Consider the following 14,767-nt stretch of genomic DNA (forward strand, 5'->3'; position numbering starts at 1 on the left):
TTTCCTTCTTTTTCACCTTTTCACCTTTCATTTATTTTTTTTAAATGTAATATGTTTGTCTTTTTTTCTTATTTTTCAGCTGCTCTCACCACTACTTGCAGTTTTCTTTGGGAGGACAGAGCGTGGGCACAGCCAAACCCTGCAACGCTCCTGGTGTCAATGCAATAAATATAATTCCGCCTGAGTGTATTTGCAATAAAGTACAAAAACCGTCATTTACAGCACTTTTCAGCTCTGCATATGCTGGATTTCCTTGTGTCTTGTGTCAGAATCCGACGAAGGAGGGAGGGGTGATAAATAAGGGGCGGGGTGGGGGTAGGTTGCTGTGGTCCCAATGAGTACATCCCCGTCTCATATCTGAAGGCATGCCAGTACCCGCCCTGCACGATCAGCATCACGGCTGCACGCTTGACAAGTGTGCCTCCCCCTCCGTGCCGTGTTTGACATCCCCGTCCTTATAGGCTTCGCCTCCGGCTTTTTCCCCCCTTCTTCTTCTAAGGCCATCTCCACACCAGATTACACATTTGCTCACACGAAGGCAGAAAGAAGCGACGCTGGGAGGAGAGCAGACGTTTTTTGCAAGGAGGAGAGAGCACCACAACGGTTAATTTATTTCTTTTTCCAGCGATTTGCTTGCTCACCGACCGGCCTTCGCGCACCTGTAGATGCAGCAAACGCCCGCTTGATGCTCCAGCGTTGGCTGCACAACTCCAGTTGATATTCGCCTCTTTTCGGACCATGCTGTTAAGCCTCCCCCTCTTGGTGCTCCCTTTGCTGTGCGTCAGCTTCTGCGACGCTTCGTACGTGCCGTGCGGGCCGTGCGACCAGAAGGCCCGCTCCATGTGCCCGCCGGTGCCGGTGGGCTGCCAGAACCCAGTGAAGGAGCCCGGCTGCGGCTGCTGCCTGACGTGCGCGCTCGAGGACGGGCAGTCGTGCGGCGTATATACGGGTCCGTGCACCCGCGGGCTACGATGCCTCCCCAAAAACGGCGAAGAAAAGCCCCTGCACGCCCTCCTGCACGGCCGGGGGGTGTGCAGGAATGAGAAGTTGTACAAGCTGATGCATCCTTCCAAAGGTGGGTGGTGCGATTTTCGGAGTTTACGCTGATATTCTGTAGATGTTTTAATCCATCGCTAAATACAACCCCCACCACATCTAATGCAACGTGTTCTAATCAACCATCATCTATTCTTATCACCTAAAGAAATTGGGAATCCTCGTAATTCTGATAGGAAACAGGGATCGAAAATCAATTGGTGCACGACAGACACTTGGTGGTTCTATACTGCACCTTTCCCTAGTCTCTCTCTCCCCTTTAAAAGAATGATTTAACTGTTTTCTTATTAACTTGCAAGGCCATTAAACCGCTTCTTGTATTAGCTATTAGGCAACACACCCCATGGGGTTGCATGTTAGTGGGTCGGTGGCAAACCGTAACTTACATCAGATGCAAAAAAAAGTATGCATGACCCGATATTTTTCATCTCTTGGTTACCTTGATAGGCTTCTTTATTCGTGAGAATATAGGTTATTCTATATTTGGTGTGGGTTTCTGTGCCCTTTTTATGCCAGCAAACCCCTTAATTTAGATTCTTTTTTTCAAATGGCAAATTGAACCTCAAGATATGTATTTAAATAGATAAACGGGTTTTCGGTAACCTATCATTGAGGGGTGTTACAACACATCTGCTAGATATTTTTTCTCCCCAAAACCCCCACACCCACCCCCATTTTGATAATATTAACTATATGTTGATATGCATTAATAATATAACACATTATCCCTAGTTTGTCCCTTCAGTGATACCACTTGCAGCACCTGTGTAAATCTGTAAATTCCAGATATAATTGATTTGGTCGTCACTGCCCGGATTCTTTGCCATACTCCCCTCACTTACTTTCAATTAAAAGGTCTGAAGTGACATTGTTGCCCAAGAAATACTTAGCAAATCACCAGGTATATAACGAATTGGCCTGTAACGAGTCTTTTTTTTTTACCTTTTGTGCACATATACTAGAAAAACTGCAAAATGAGAATCCCTTAAGCTCACAAGAGTGGCAGAGGGGCTCGTTGTCACCATGTTGTCTAACAGTCTACTTCTGATTTTAGTGTATGTATCAATACGAGTAGAACATTTAATAATTGTATTGACATTTTTTAAATTTTATTTTGTTAAAATATTCATTACATCCCAACAAAGTCAAGAAGCCTTAATGTAAAAACAGATGCACGTGGCTTTTGTATAAATTTAAAAAATAAAATAGGTCGGTGGTGTCCCGAACACAAAAGAAGAGTTACTAAATGTCATTTTTATTTTTTATTTCTATTTGCAAAATGTCTACATTTATTTGTATACATCAAAAGCAAACGTGGTAAAAACAAGTATACACTAAGAAGAAGAAACACAAAGGTATTTCCCAGGGTTGAGTAAAAGGTTTTCGAGAATTTTGCATTTGTGAGAAAAGTTTGCTACAGACCCAACACAGGAAACTACAGATTCAGTGAAATGGACTCTAGGAATGGGCGAGTACTGGTATCAATGATGATGGATGATACCAATATGACAACATATACATTGCCATTTAATGAATGCAATATTTGCGAAATATTTTTGAATGGATTGAAAGGTATTTTGATTCTAAACCTTTACTTTTTTTTGCAAAAGATAATTTGATGTACTAATGGAATGAGAATTCTGCTTTGGCATCGGTGACTACTTAAGATAAGAGTATCGTTTTTTTCTAAAAAGTGGTGTCAAAAATTTCCAATAGACACACATCTTAAGTCATAGTTGGAAGATTGGTGAATATTTATTATTCGGTCCATGTGTCCGTCCGTCCATCCATCCGTCCATCTACTGTTTGATTAAATTTCTTAAATGAGATGTGCAAAAGTGTCTGTCTGATCTCTCTGAGCATTTGTTCCCTTAGAACGTGTTTGTATGCCAGTAGGGGATTGTGCGTGTCACATAGAGTCACATTGTCCTTCTTCAGTTTACTACCTTTCTTCTTCTTAGTGTGACACACCTTTTCATTATTTCGATATCTCACGCTTCTCCTTCTCTCCTGTATCAAACTCGGTTTCGTTGTCTGTAAAGTGACTAAGCCCCTAGCCTGAGGTCAAGAAATTCGAGGAAAGATTTTATTCAACGAGATTCAGTTGCAAATGTTTAAATTGAAAAAGGTGCTCAATCTGAGCTTTAGGTGTTCAAGTCACCTTTTGTTTTGCCGTTCACTGCTTTGTCTGCACGGACCTGCTAACAACTTCCTTGTTGAATAGTCGGTCACATGTTGTGCACAATCCTTGTTCAAATAGGATGTCATATTTCAAATTGGGGTGGGTCAAGTGAATAAGGCACCTACAAATATAGAAGAAAGAAGGACTATTACTTCTTCTATGGGTTCATTTACATTGGAGTTGTGAGATGAGTACAACAAGCGCTGAAGCTGAGATAAACAGTGTCCTATAACATAATATTCCGGGCACAAATGAGCTACAGGACAACGACTTGTTGGATTCACAAGTGTGCCGTCAGAGTAGCTGATATTTGCTTTTTTACTAGGGCGGGTCATGACAAAAACTCAATTTAAGAGGTTGTAGAGAAATCGGGCCTGCCAATAATGATACAAAACTAAGGCTTTTCTAAACTTCATCTCATCTCATCTCATCAGCCGTACCGCTTATCCTCATCAGGGTATTCCAACAACATCCCAAACTAATATAATTCGATCTTAATATGGTTTATTTTTTGTTCAATTTTTAATGCTTAATGTTCAAGGAAACAGCAAAACATAATAACACAACTTGTTTTTGCAGTTTCCTCTGAAGTATCAGCTTACTCAAGTTTAAATTTATTGAAAGACTACGTTTTGCCTGCAGGAAAAAGGATCCTTGCTTATGTTGCAGTTCAACCCCAGTGTGTGTTACATAGCAACCCTTATTGGTGTACAAACTTCATTAATCTAAAAAGAAAAAAAAAATCATGTACGATCTCATAAACATTATCATTTTTTAAATTACCGAACTTTAGAAATTTGGAATTACACAACTTGAGATGTCCTTCAGGAAACGTACATGTTTGGCCGCCATCTTAGTAGTACGGAAGCCCGGATAGTACAGTTTTCCCTATCCTTCTACAGTTCGTCATGCAAGCAAACCCTGAATTCCCTGGTTAAAGGTCCTAGGGGTTTCACAAATTCTGGTTTGCTCTTGCAATCTTTTACTGACCTTTTTAGTAGCTTCTCCAGCTAGCTGCTAAAGGTAACCACTTACTACACCCACTCCGACCAAATTCATCTACTTGTTCTTTGTTTGTTAGTTTATTCAACCAATAATCTTCACATAAAAATCATCGGAAATCGTCTCGTTGTCTCGGCTCAGTGAGAATTTAAAAATTTAACAACATTCAACATTCAGAATATAAAATGAAAAACAGAAATTACAATTTACAATTATTAAAGATTCGGACAGCACTTGGGTAAAAACTGTTTGTAAACCTTTTAGTACCCTTGAATGACTTTAAGCGTCTACCGCTCTGAAATAGATGAAAATGATCATTACCAGGATGACTCTTATCCTTAAGAATATTTGAGGTACGTTTCAAAACTCTATCATTATATATTATATTATATATAATATATATATATATTATATATATTCCAGGGATGGCAGACCGGTGCCCACAATCTTTTCCACTGTGCTGATTACAGGATTGAACTTCGACAGATCTTTCTTTGTGATTCGACCAAACCAAACAATAATAGAATTTGCTAAAACACTTTCAATAATCGCACGATAAAAATTGACTAGGATTTCCTGATGAACATCGTAGGAGTTCAACTTCCTTAGGAAGAAAGTTCTTTGGCGTGCCTTCTTTAGAATTTTCTCAGAGTTCAGTGCCCAGCTTAGATCTTCTGAAATAAAAGTCCCAAGAAGTTTGAAATTTTCCACCTGCTCGACTCTTTTGCCATTGATAAGTAAAAATTCATCCTGGTTTTTGTTTTTTGTCCGAAAGTCAATAACCATTTCTTTGGTTTTGTCCAAATTCAATATCAAATCATTTCCATTGCACCATTCCACGATGTTATCCCCCTGCCGTCTGTATGCTCTCTCATCATTGTTCATAATGTAACCTGAAACAGTAGTGTCGTCAGCAAATTTAACAACTAGATTGTTATCATCAATGGATTTGCAATCATACGTAAATATGGAATAAAGACAAGGTGATAAAACACATCCTTGTGTAGTACCGGTGTTTAGAACGAGATAATTCGAGTTATGATTACCAATTTTCACAACTTGATGACGTTCGAGCAAAAAATCCAAAATCCAAAATCCAATTACAAATCGAAACGGGAAAACTGAGGTCATCACGTAATTTCACATATAATTTAGAAGCTATGGTGGTATTAAACGCAGATGAGTAGTCTATAAATAAAATCCTGACATACGAGTTCTTTTTCTCCAAGTGTTCCAAAACCTTATGTAAACAAATGTTCAGCGCATCTTCAACATTTCTGTTCGCACGATACGCAAACTGATAATCATCTAGACCGATCGGTAGTAACGACTTTGTAGCCCCTCAGTGTATATCCAGCTCATTCGGTCTTTGTTTCCACTCGCAAGGATTTACACATGTCTTTGCCTGAAATTCATACTTGCACTTGCACCTTCAGGTGTCCATAGATTGTCTTCTTCAAATGCACACGCTTCAGCGTTATTCCAAGCTGCAGCAACCTCTCGTGGTGAATTATTATACACAGTCACTTACAGGACAAATTAAGCTATATGATGCACTTCTGATGTTTGAATCTCTCAGTTTGTAGCACCATCTCGAAGAGTACAATAGATATATTGCGAGTGCTCCGTAAAAGGGACAGTATGCATTATTTAGCGCCTTCCAGTGGTAAAAACTTTCATCTCATCTCATCTCATCTTATCTCATCTCATCTCATCAGCTGCACCGTTTATCCTCAGTAGGGTCGCTGGAGCCTATCCCAGCAATCATCGGGCAGTGGGCAGGGGACACCCTGAACTGGTTGCCACCCAATCGCAAGGCACACAGGGACAGACAACTCGCTCGCTCATTCACACCTAGGGACAATTTGGACCGGACAATCCACCTGAAATGCATGTCTTTGGAATGTTGGAGGAAACCGGAGTGCCCGGAGGAAACCCACGCAAGCATGGGGAGAACATACAAACTCAGTAGGTCCGGTAGCTGAATTTGAACCAACACAGGAGGTTCCCAAGACCTTAGAACTGTTCCGCACATGCGCTAACCACTGCGTCGCCGTGCTGCCCGGTAAAACTTTATTCATTCAAAAAAAGTATATTGTTTGACATATCAAGCAAAAATCAATCAACTATCGTATGAATGTGTGTACTTTTAAAATACATATAGGTCGAGAAATTAGTAATTAGTGGATGTAAAATGAGCTTCGCCTGGAAGGGGCTGACATCACTGTATGCCCTTTTGCAGCTATGAGTGACTTTAAAAAATCTTTATAAAACTTGGCAGAGAAAGATCCCTGAACCCTAATCCAAAACCATAAACCCCTAAACTTCTAGCCCTAATCCCTAACCATTAATTTTAACCCCAAACCTCTAATCCACTAGCCCGAAACACTAACACGAACCATATTACCCCTAACACCTAACCTTAAACCCTAACCCTGCATAGTAACCCTGAGTCCTAACCCTCATGAAAAAAATACAAGACAAATTGTGCAGTTTTGTCACTTTAAGTCTTTGTTGATCGTAATCATTTTTGGCTGCACTATACAAAACAGCGACATCCCGTGGTCAAATAATACATCCTGTCTCTTAAAGGTGGATTTTTCCAAAATAAATTGAATCTAAATTCAGGCCGTTCTACCATCTAGTTGTACATATTGATATTATAACTTAAAGTAAAATGTTTATCTATATTTAAAGTTTGATACTTGCAAGCTGCAAAAAATTTTTTTTTGCAGTTTTTGTAAAACATTTGGTCTGGATTTTCCTCCTATTTCACTATTTACATTTTTTTTGTCAAAAACATATCAGATATTACTCACCCGCAATTTTATGTACATATACATCAGAATACATGTACTCAGTCTTCTGTTTTTTTTTTTTTGGATATGCCTAGCCTATTTTATCCATATTCAATTTTATGGTATGCTAGTTTTAAACTGGGAAGCATGATAGCGCAGTGGTTAGCGCGTGTGATGCACAGTTCTGAGTTCATGAGATCAAACCTTCCTGTGTGGCGTTTTCATGTTCTATCTGTGCTTGCGTGGGTTTCCTCTGCGCACTCCAGTTTCCTCCCACATTCTAATAAAACATGCATGTCAGGTTTATTGGCCGGTCCAAATTTTCCCGAAGTGAAAGAAGTAGTCAGTTGTCTGTCTCTGTGTGCCCTGCGGCTGGCTGGCAACCATTTCAGGGTATCCCCTGCCTAATGCCTGAAGATGGCTGGGATGGGCTTCAGCACCCCCGCAACCCTACTGGAGATAGGCGGTGCAGAAAATGAATGGATCATTTTAAACTTCTTTTACCAACATTGTTCACCGGGGTTGCAAAGAACATGTCAATGGCATTTTGGTATTAATGACAATAAAGACAATATTGAATCTGAATACCATGAATAATTCCCTGAATGTGATTTGTTTTTTGTTTTTTTCCCAAAAAAATTTTTTACTTAATATGTTCAATACTATGATGACTATAACTGGACATCTCCTATGTTTATTTCAATTAAGGATTTGATTCCCTTGTGATGTTACGAAGTGCATCCAAATAAACCACCAATAAAAAAAATAGTCTCTTACACGCATGCAAAGAGCACGTTCCACATGTTGCAACTAACCATGACGATTTCAACAAGAACATGTTAAAGTTCGCAACAACATGATTTATCAGCAGAAGCCAGATTGTGTGAGGATTGGCAAGCAAAGACTTGACGGACATATAATGCAGATCCTGCCTTTTTCTTTCTTTTTTCCTCTAGATGGAAAATAACTATCTCAGTAGGAAAGCGTTTCCAAGAAGTCATTATGTAGACAGATGACATCAGTGCAATCGACAGCATCGTCATCGGGAGGGTGCGAGCTTTGGTGGAGAGTGGGGGGTGATGACGGTGACCTTGTTTCACCACCCTGTTAGCTTAGTAGCTTAGCGAGCCGAGGCGTAGTAGTATGCGTGACACAGCAATGGAAATGGGCCAGCAGTGGATTAATGGAACAAGACGTGTTAAGGTCCGTGGGCTCCGTTGATGAACAGTTGGTGGGGATTTTGCGAATATGGATGCAGGTTCCTGTAATGTAATATTGCGTTTTTTGTGGGGGCTGTGTTCCAAAAAGGTGCTGCAATGTTCAAAACCCTCTGAGTAGAAGTCTTTATTTTTTTTTATTAAATACTGTGCTATACATTTAAACCAAAGAACGAACCGGTTTTACAGGCCAAAGTGTTTAACAAACACAAGTATTGTACTTTAAAAACATTTTTTTAACCTCTGTATTGTCAAATAAGAGTTTCATAAAATAATCTTGGCTCTTCATTGGACAACTGTATTGATTAAGAACTCGATCCACCTTACTTCACATTATATTTTTTCACCATCATGTGGACATTACGGAAATGTGTATGTACTTTCCGGTCAGCTACCTAAGGAGCCATACAGTATTAGACCAAAAATAAAACAACCCAAAATATTTTTGGAGTCGCAAAAATTAAAAGCCTTGTATAAGCCTTAAGAAAGGGAAAAAAATACTATATTCATTGGAAAAAAACTAAGAATGTGTCCTGTTTGCCCGATTACAGAAATCATATATTTTTCCATTGTCAAACATATTTGAATGAAAAACTAGCAAGCGTCAATGAGCCGCATGTTCTCCCAGGAAGAGTTTAGCATGTCGAGAAACCGCACTTTGCTGGCGATAAAAAGCATCTTCCTCTCTGTTTTTTGACCCAGCCGCTTTTGTTGGTCCAGTGCATTTTGTTTGCATGATTGCTTTTGAAAAACCTTAAAGTTAAAAACGGTTTGTGCATACATAATGCGATTTCGTTAAGCTATTTTACGTTCTGTATGGGAACAACTCAAACCGCAACGCCATTGACAGTGCGACTCTTTAGCCAATCAGAATGCAGACCACAACAATGAAAAGTTGCAAAACGAAGATAAGTATACTGCGATACAGCAAGGGACTACTCCACATGAGTTTTCTCCATGCAAACTGGCTTCCATGCATCTTCAAATCGAAATTATTTCACAATTGTATTCCTTTTCTTGAAGCAGTAACTGGCAACCTCATTTCTGACGTCATCAAGTTTCTGATGTGTTTTTCCTTTTTATAGAGTCCATGATGCCCCAAACCAAGGTGCCCATTTATAGACGGGACCACATTAGCAGTCGGAAGGCCCAGGCGATGAAGCAGGCCAAAGATCGGAAAAAGCAGCTGGCCCGAGTGGGACCCAACAGCAACTTGGACTTCCCTCAGCACGGCCTGGAGAAATTGGAACCAGAGTTTGTATGTAATTATCTTAAATATAAATGTAGATTTTTTTTTTCATAGGTCATGAAATATGGATTATTTCAAATATAATGAACCACATCTAGAGGGAAGAGGCATAATTGTCTACCATCTTACTGCTATAGGTAATCAAAAACCAAACCCTAACCTAGTTCTAACTTATCCTGGGGGGGCAGGCGTAGATGTTAGCTGTATTGCTGCAACGGGTAACAAAAAAGCAAACCCGAATCTCTACACTCTAAAGAATAAACCTGACCCCTGATCTTTAACCATAACCCCAACCTTAACCCTTAAACCCCCCTAAGCCCAAACAAGCAACAATGTCCTGTCCTCTCCTGTTCAGAAGTTAAAGCCCTAATGTGCAATATTTGACCACTAGATGGCCCTGTTGTCTAATAATACTACGCTGTGCTCTGTGGCACAGGTGTTCCTTTGCAGGATGCCAGACAAGCATTTAGGTGAACTTTAGGTATGGATTCTACTATCTAAAAGAAATTTCAAAAATCTCGACCTAGGATTTTTTATTTAAAAAAATAACATTTGTATGATAGTTCATGTATTTTTTTGACGAGTTTTCAGATCAGTGTTTTGTTTTTTACTGAACATAAGTTTTCTGCACCCAAGGATGCACTAAATATTACACACTACTCCTATAAAGCTTTAAATAAACAACTTAAGGAAAAAAACTGCTTTAAACTGCTTGAGTAGAGTTAAAACTCACAACTTAACTTCAGTCAACCTAAAACAATTATAAACCTCAGAGCTGTCAAAGATACATCTTTAAAACTTAAATTTTAAATTTGCTCTTGAATTTAAGATTTAAATTGACCACTCAAGAGATGATAAATCAAAATGGCAAACAACTGCTCTAAGGGCCCGGTCACACAGCCGTTTGCGTCTGCATCGCGGCTGAATCACGGCCAGAAATTTCTGCCCGTGAAGCAGACGCTGTTGCCCGCGGTGGAAAATGCGCAAAATTGGCCAACCCGCTGTTCATCCGTGGTATGCCCGCGAAACAGACGCCGGCGGCTGTTCCGCTTTCTCATCGCGTCAGTTCCACGTCCTTTCCGCGTGTGGACCACGGGTATAAAAGCTGCCGAACCGGGCTGTAGAAATCATAACCGCTCAAGACACAGTCCCGTGAAGATCAAGATTTCAAGCTATGGCACCGAAGAAGAAGCCAATATGTTATTATTGTAATAGTTTTTCATTTTTATTTAATTATCTTGTTATGCAATGAAAAGAAATGTCAAGAAATAAAAATGGACTAAGACGAGGTCACTACGGTGACGGGGATCCTTGTTCACCCCTTAACGTCTCGAGCACAACTGACGTGTGGGCATTTGACCGTCACACGCGATGCACACGCTAATTCACGTGATTCAGCCGCAATACAGACGCAGAACAAACGTGCTATGACCGTGCCCCACCCGTGCCCTACCCGCGATTACCCGCTAAAATTCCGCGTCCTACACACGTGTAACCGCGCCCTGGCCGCGGCCGTAGCACGTCGTTCCGCGTCTGTACCGCGTCATATCCGCGTGGTCACCCGTGGTCTAAAGTTTTGAGCAGCGCAAAACTTTTTCGCGCAGCCAACAGCGTGGGAATTTCTTGCCAAGTGTAAAGCACGGCTGTATCTCGTCTGTATCGCGATCTCAACGCGGGCAACAGCGTCTGCTTCACGGGCAGAAATTTCTTGTCGTGATTCAGACGCGATACAGACGCAAACGGCTGTGTGACCGGGCCCTAAAGGCAAAACCAAAAATATCTACTAAAACACAATGGCTTCTGCAACAATTTTAAATCAAAGCGAACAGTATCTTGAGAAGTTGGCCACAAATTCAAGTGTAACAAGCGACCAAGTCCTCTCCTCTCCTGTTCAGGGGCCCTGCAGGAGGCGCCTGGATCACCTGATTCAAAGCATGAAGGACACATCACGGGTCTTGGCTCTATCTTTGTACATCCCCAACTGTGACAAAAAAGGTTTTTTCAAGCGTAAACAGGTACACAACAGTCTTTTCTCTGTTTTTGGAACCTTAATTCTCACGGTCCTGCAGAGAATGACGCCGTCACGTCTTCGCCCGCAGTGCAAGCCGTCCCGAGGTCGCAGGAGGGGCATCTGCTGGTGCGTAGATCGCTTTGGTGCCAAGATACCTGGCATCAACTACGCTGGCGGTGATTTGCAGTGCAAAGACTTGGACAGCAGCACCAACAGAAACGAGTGAGAGGAAGAGTCGGCTAGCCGCAAGTGACGACTAGCAGTCGGATTTGTCAACGCGTGATTGTCGTGGATGGATGTTTTTTTTGTTTGTTTCAAAAGGGAAGTTGAAACGCTTGTTCCTGTGCTATATAACTATTGTTGAAACCCACTGTTTGTGTTGGTCATGATTGATTAATTGTTCAAGCTAAGGATTTAACTCAATCGTTGACGTTTTGAAGCTGGTTTTACGAGTTAAAGCTAAAGTTGCTTCAACTCCTGAGTAAAACTCAAGAGTTAAAACATCCGCTGATTCCAGTGCTGTCAAAGATAAAATGACAAAGATTACACTTTAAAGCTGCTCTTAGGTTAAGCTTTAAATTGACAACTCAATAGTTAAAATTGCTTTAAAGCTGCTTCTTTACACTTGAGTTAAAATGTTAATGTAACTTCATTTTAGGGGCGAAGTTTGAATTGACAACTGAAGAGTAAAAACAGGTCTTACTAAATACAATTTTGAAGTGACTTCAATCAAGGGTTAAAGCAACCGTTTAGTGAAGTACTTTCAAATTTAAAGCTATAAAACATAAGCTATGAACCTGCTTTCGATTTGAATCTTTAAAGTGGCGAAACAAGAACCAAGACAGTTTTAAAGCTTGTTCTTGAGACTTGATTAAAAACTTTCAAGTGACTTTAATTAAGAGCCATAAACTTAAGTTCTTTCAAAGCAATTAATATAGGTCGTAAGGTTTAAAGCTGCGATTGATTTGAGCTTTTAAGTTCTACTCAAGAGTCAAAACGGTTTTAAAGTTGCTTCTTTTATTTGGAGTTAAAAATTTCAAGTGACATCACTCAAGAGTTAATGCAGCTGTTAATGCAAGTGCTGTCAAATTCAAAAATGTAAAGCTTAAGCTTTAAAGCTGCTGTTGAGGTAAAACTTTGAAGTGATTTCAATCAAGAGTTAAACCAGCCATCAAGTCCAGTGCTTTCAAAATTAAAGCTTCAAAACCAAAGCTTTAAAGTGGCAACTCAAGATGCTTCTTTACCCTTGAGTCATAACTCACTTTCACTGATCCCTGATTTAAATTCGCTCTAATGCTTTCAGTTTTGGCAAAACCTGTTCATCTTGAAGATTATTTTCAATACTTTAAAGCACTAAAGAAACATTAACTCCGTTGACTCAGTGTTCAGCCACACTTAAAGGCGTCACTGGCAAGAAGATAACTAATTATTTACGTTTGTTAGTTTTACTGTATTTATCTCGCTTGGTGCTTGAAAGTAGTTTGCAAGCCAAAATCGTAAAGCATATTATTTGTACGTTCTTGGCACATCTACTCAGTGCAAACTTACCCCCATGGGTCTGTGCAAACCACATGTGGTGCTATAAAGCATATGAAAACTCCAAGAAGAAATAATTTGAAAATGGTTTATTTGAAGAAAATGTAAGACGTATGTAAAACTGAGTCATTTTTGTTATGCTCCTGGGCAGAAAAAAAACAGCTCTTAGAACAATCTTTAATCCCAACATATTTCTTATTTGATAATTTTGCATAATTGCTAATGTTTAAAATGAGTTTAAACACAAGTAATCGGAAACTTCAGGCGATTAACTAAATATTAATGTAAATGTAACATTCTAATCATTTGGCAAGGCCGCACTTTTTCTGAATCCACCCAAAAAGGTATAGAGAAGCTTTTGCTAGGCAATATTCCTTAATAAATAACATTCGTTTAAGACAAACCTGGCAAATAAATCTTTCAGCATCACATTGTTGTGTTCATTTGCTCTGACTCAGATTGGAAGCTTTGGAGCTTTCAACCTATTTGGCATTTCATTCTGTTAATGATTTTTGCATTGATCTTCCAGAGAACGACCCCGATGCAAATCATGTAACCACTTTCACAAGCTAATGAGATTTTGTACACCAGTCCGATAAGAAACTCTGGGGACTAAATCTCTAATCAAAAAGCATACACAGGTATATACGTGAATACCTCTCTGAACATGCCAATGGAAAAAAACTTAGCATTGTCTTTTTCATCCAGCTTTTTGACCAGATCTCATTTTTGTGTGAAGTTACGAGGTTAAATTTAAAAAAATAAAATTATCATTCTGATTGAGTTTGAAAAGAGATTATGACAAAATTGTATTCGTCTACTGTATAACTACAGTATTCCCGTGATTTCTGCAATTAATACGTTCCATCACCACCCATATTAAGTGATTTTCCACAAAGTAGGAACCATGAATACGGGACAGAAAATTTTAATATTATATGCAGTTATTTATAATCTGTAATCCTTTTTTTATGTCATACGATCTGGATCAGGTGGGTCTCCAACCCTTCTCAAGCTAAAAGTTACTTTTTGTACTAATCAGTGCTAAGGGGTTACCAGTTTAATATCTATTTCTAAAATAATAGCTTATCATGTTATTGCTATGCTGTTACTATGTCATTACCGGGTTAATTACTAAAGGTAGGGTTAAATAGACTCGGTTAAAAACTAAAACATTATTTTACAAGAAAATCACAATGACCCAGCTATTTTAGGAACAGGTCTGCGGGCACCTTCTCTGTCTTGCGGGGGCATGCTCGTGTCCGCGGCAACCACGTCGGAGATCCCTGTTCTGGATAAACTGAAATCAACTGAGAGATACTGCAAGCCTATAATAATTTGATATCACTGATTATGGCTTACAGTTTACTACTGGTACTGTATGCTTTTTCAACACTTACTAATATTTTGAGTTAAGATATTTGGGTTTTCGCAATTATCAGCAATATTGAAACAATAAATAATATTTCAGTCTGCTTATATTGAATCCAGAATGTATGACATGTTTTTTTCATTGCATCACAGAAAATAAAAACTTTTATCACAGTATTCCAATTTTTGTAAACTGTCCCATATATTATAGCATACAATTAATCTGTTTACTAGTGTGCATTACTGCTCATGTACAGTTTCCCTTATACAAGGTGTTGTAATGCTGCAAAGCATTCTGGACTTGTAGTACAGAGATGAATGATACATGCCAACTCTGGCTTACTC

General features: G+C 39.5%; 1 protein-coding gene across 1 annotated transcript; it reads left to right on the forward strand.

Moving 5' to 3' along the window:
* The first annotated feature begins 342 nt into the window (after positions 1–342).
* On the forward strand, positions 343–14,605 carry LOC148370176 (insulin-like growth factor-binding protein 5). Its single transcript, XM_088332581.1, has 4 exons — positions 343–1,075; positions 9,341–9,513; positions 11,400–11,519; positions 11,604–14,605. The coding sequence occupies exons 1-4, from the start codon at positions 739–741 to the stop codon at positions 11,739–11,741; spliced, it is 768 nt and encodes a 255-aa protein (XP_088188707.1). The 5' UTR covers positions 343–738; the 3' UTR covers positions 11,742–14,605.
* Positions 14,606–14,767: the final 162 nt, after the last annotated feature.

The sequence above is a fragment of the Urocampus carinirostris genome, chromosome 3, assembly GCF_059441175.1.
Source record: "Urocampus carinirostris isolate Australia breed hairy pipefish chromosome 3, RoL_Ucar_1.0, whole genome shotgun sequence".
In the NCBI taxonomy this organism is placed as follows: Eukaryota; Metazoa; Chordata; class Actinopteri; order Syngnathiformes; family Syngnathidae; genus Urocampus; species Urocampus carinirostris.

Bases quoted from the DNA above. Each gene is read 5' to 3' on its own strand.
- LOC148370176 (XM_088332581.1), top strand. From the start codon at position 739: ATGCTGTTAAGCCTCCCCCTCTTGGTGCTCCCTTTGCTGTGCGTCAGC. The intron at 9,514-11,399 runs GTATGTAATTAT...TCTCCTGTTCAG, and splicing joins AGAAATTGGAACCAGAGTTT to GGGCCCTGCAGGAGGCGCCT. The intron at 11,520-11,603 runs GTACACAACAGT...CTTCGCCCGCAG, and splicing joins GTTTTTTCAAGCGTAAACAG to TGCAAGCCGTCCCGAGGTCG.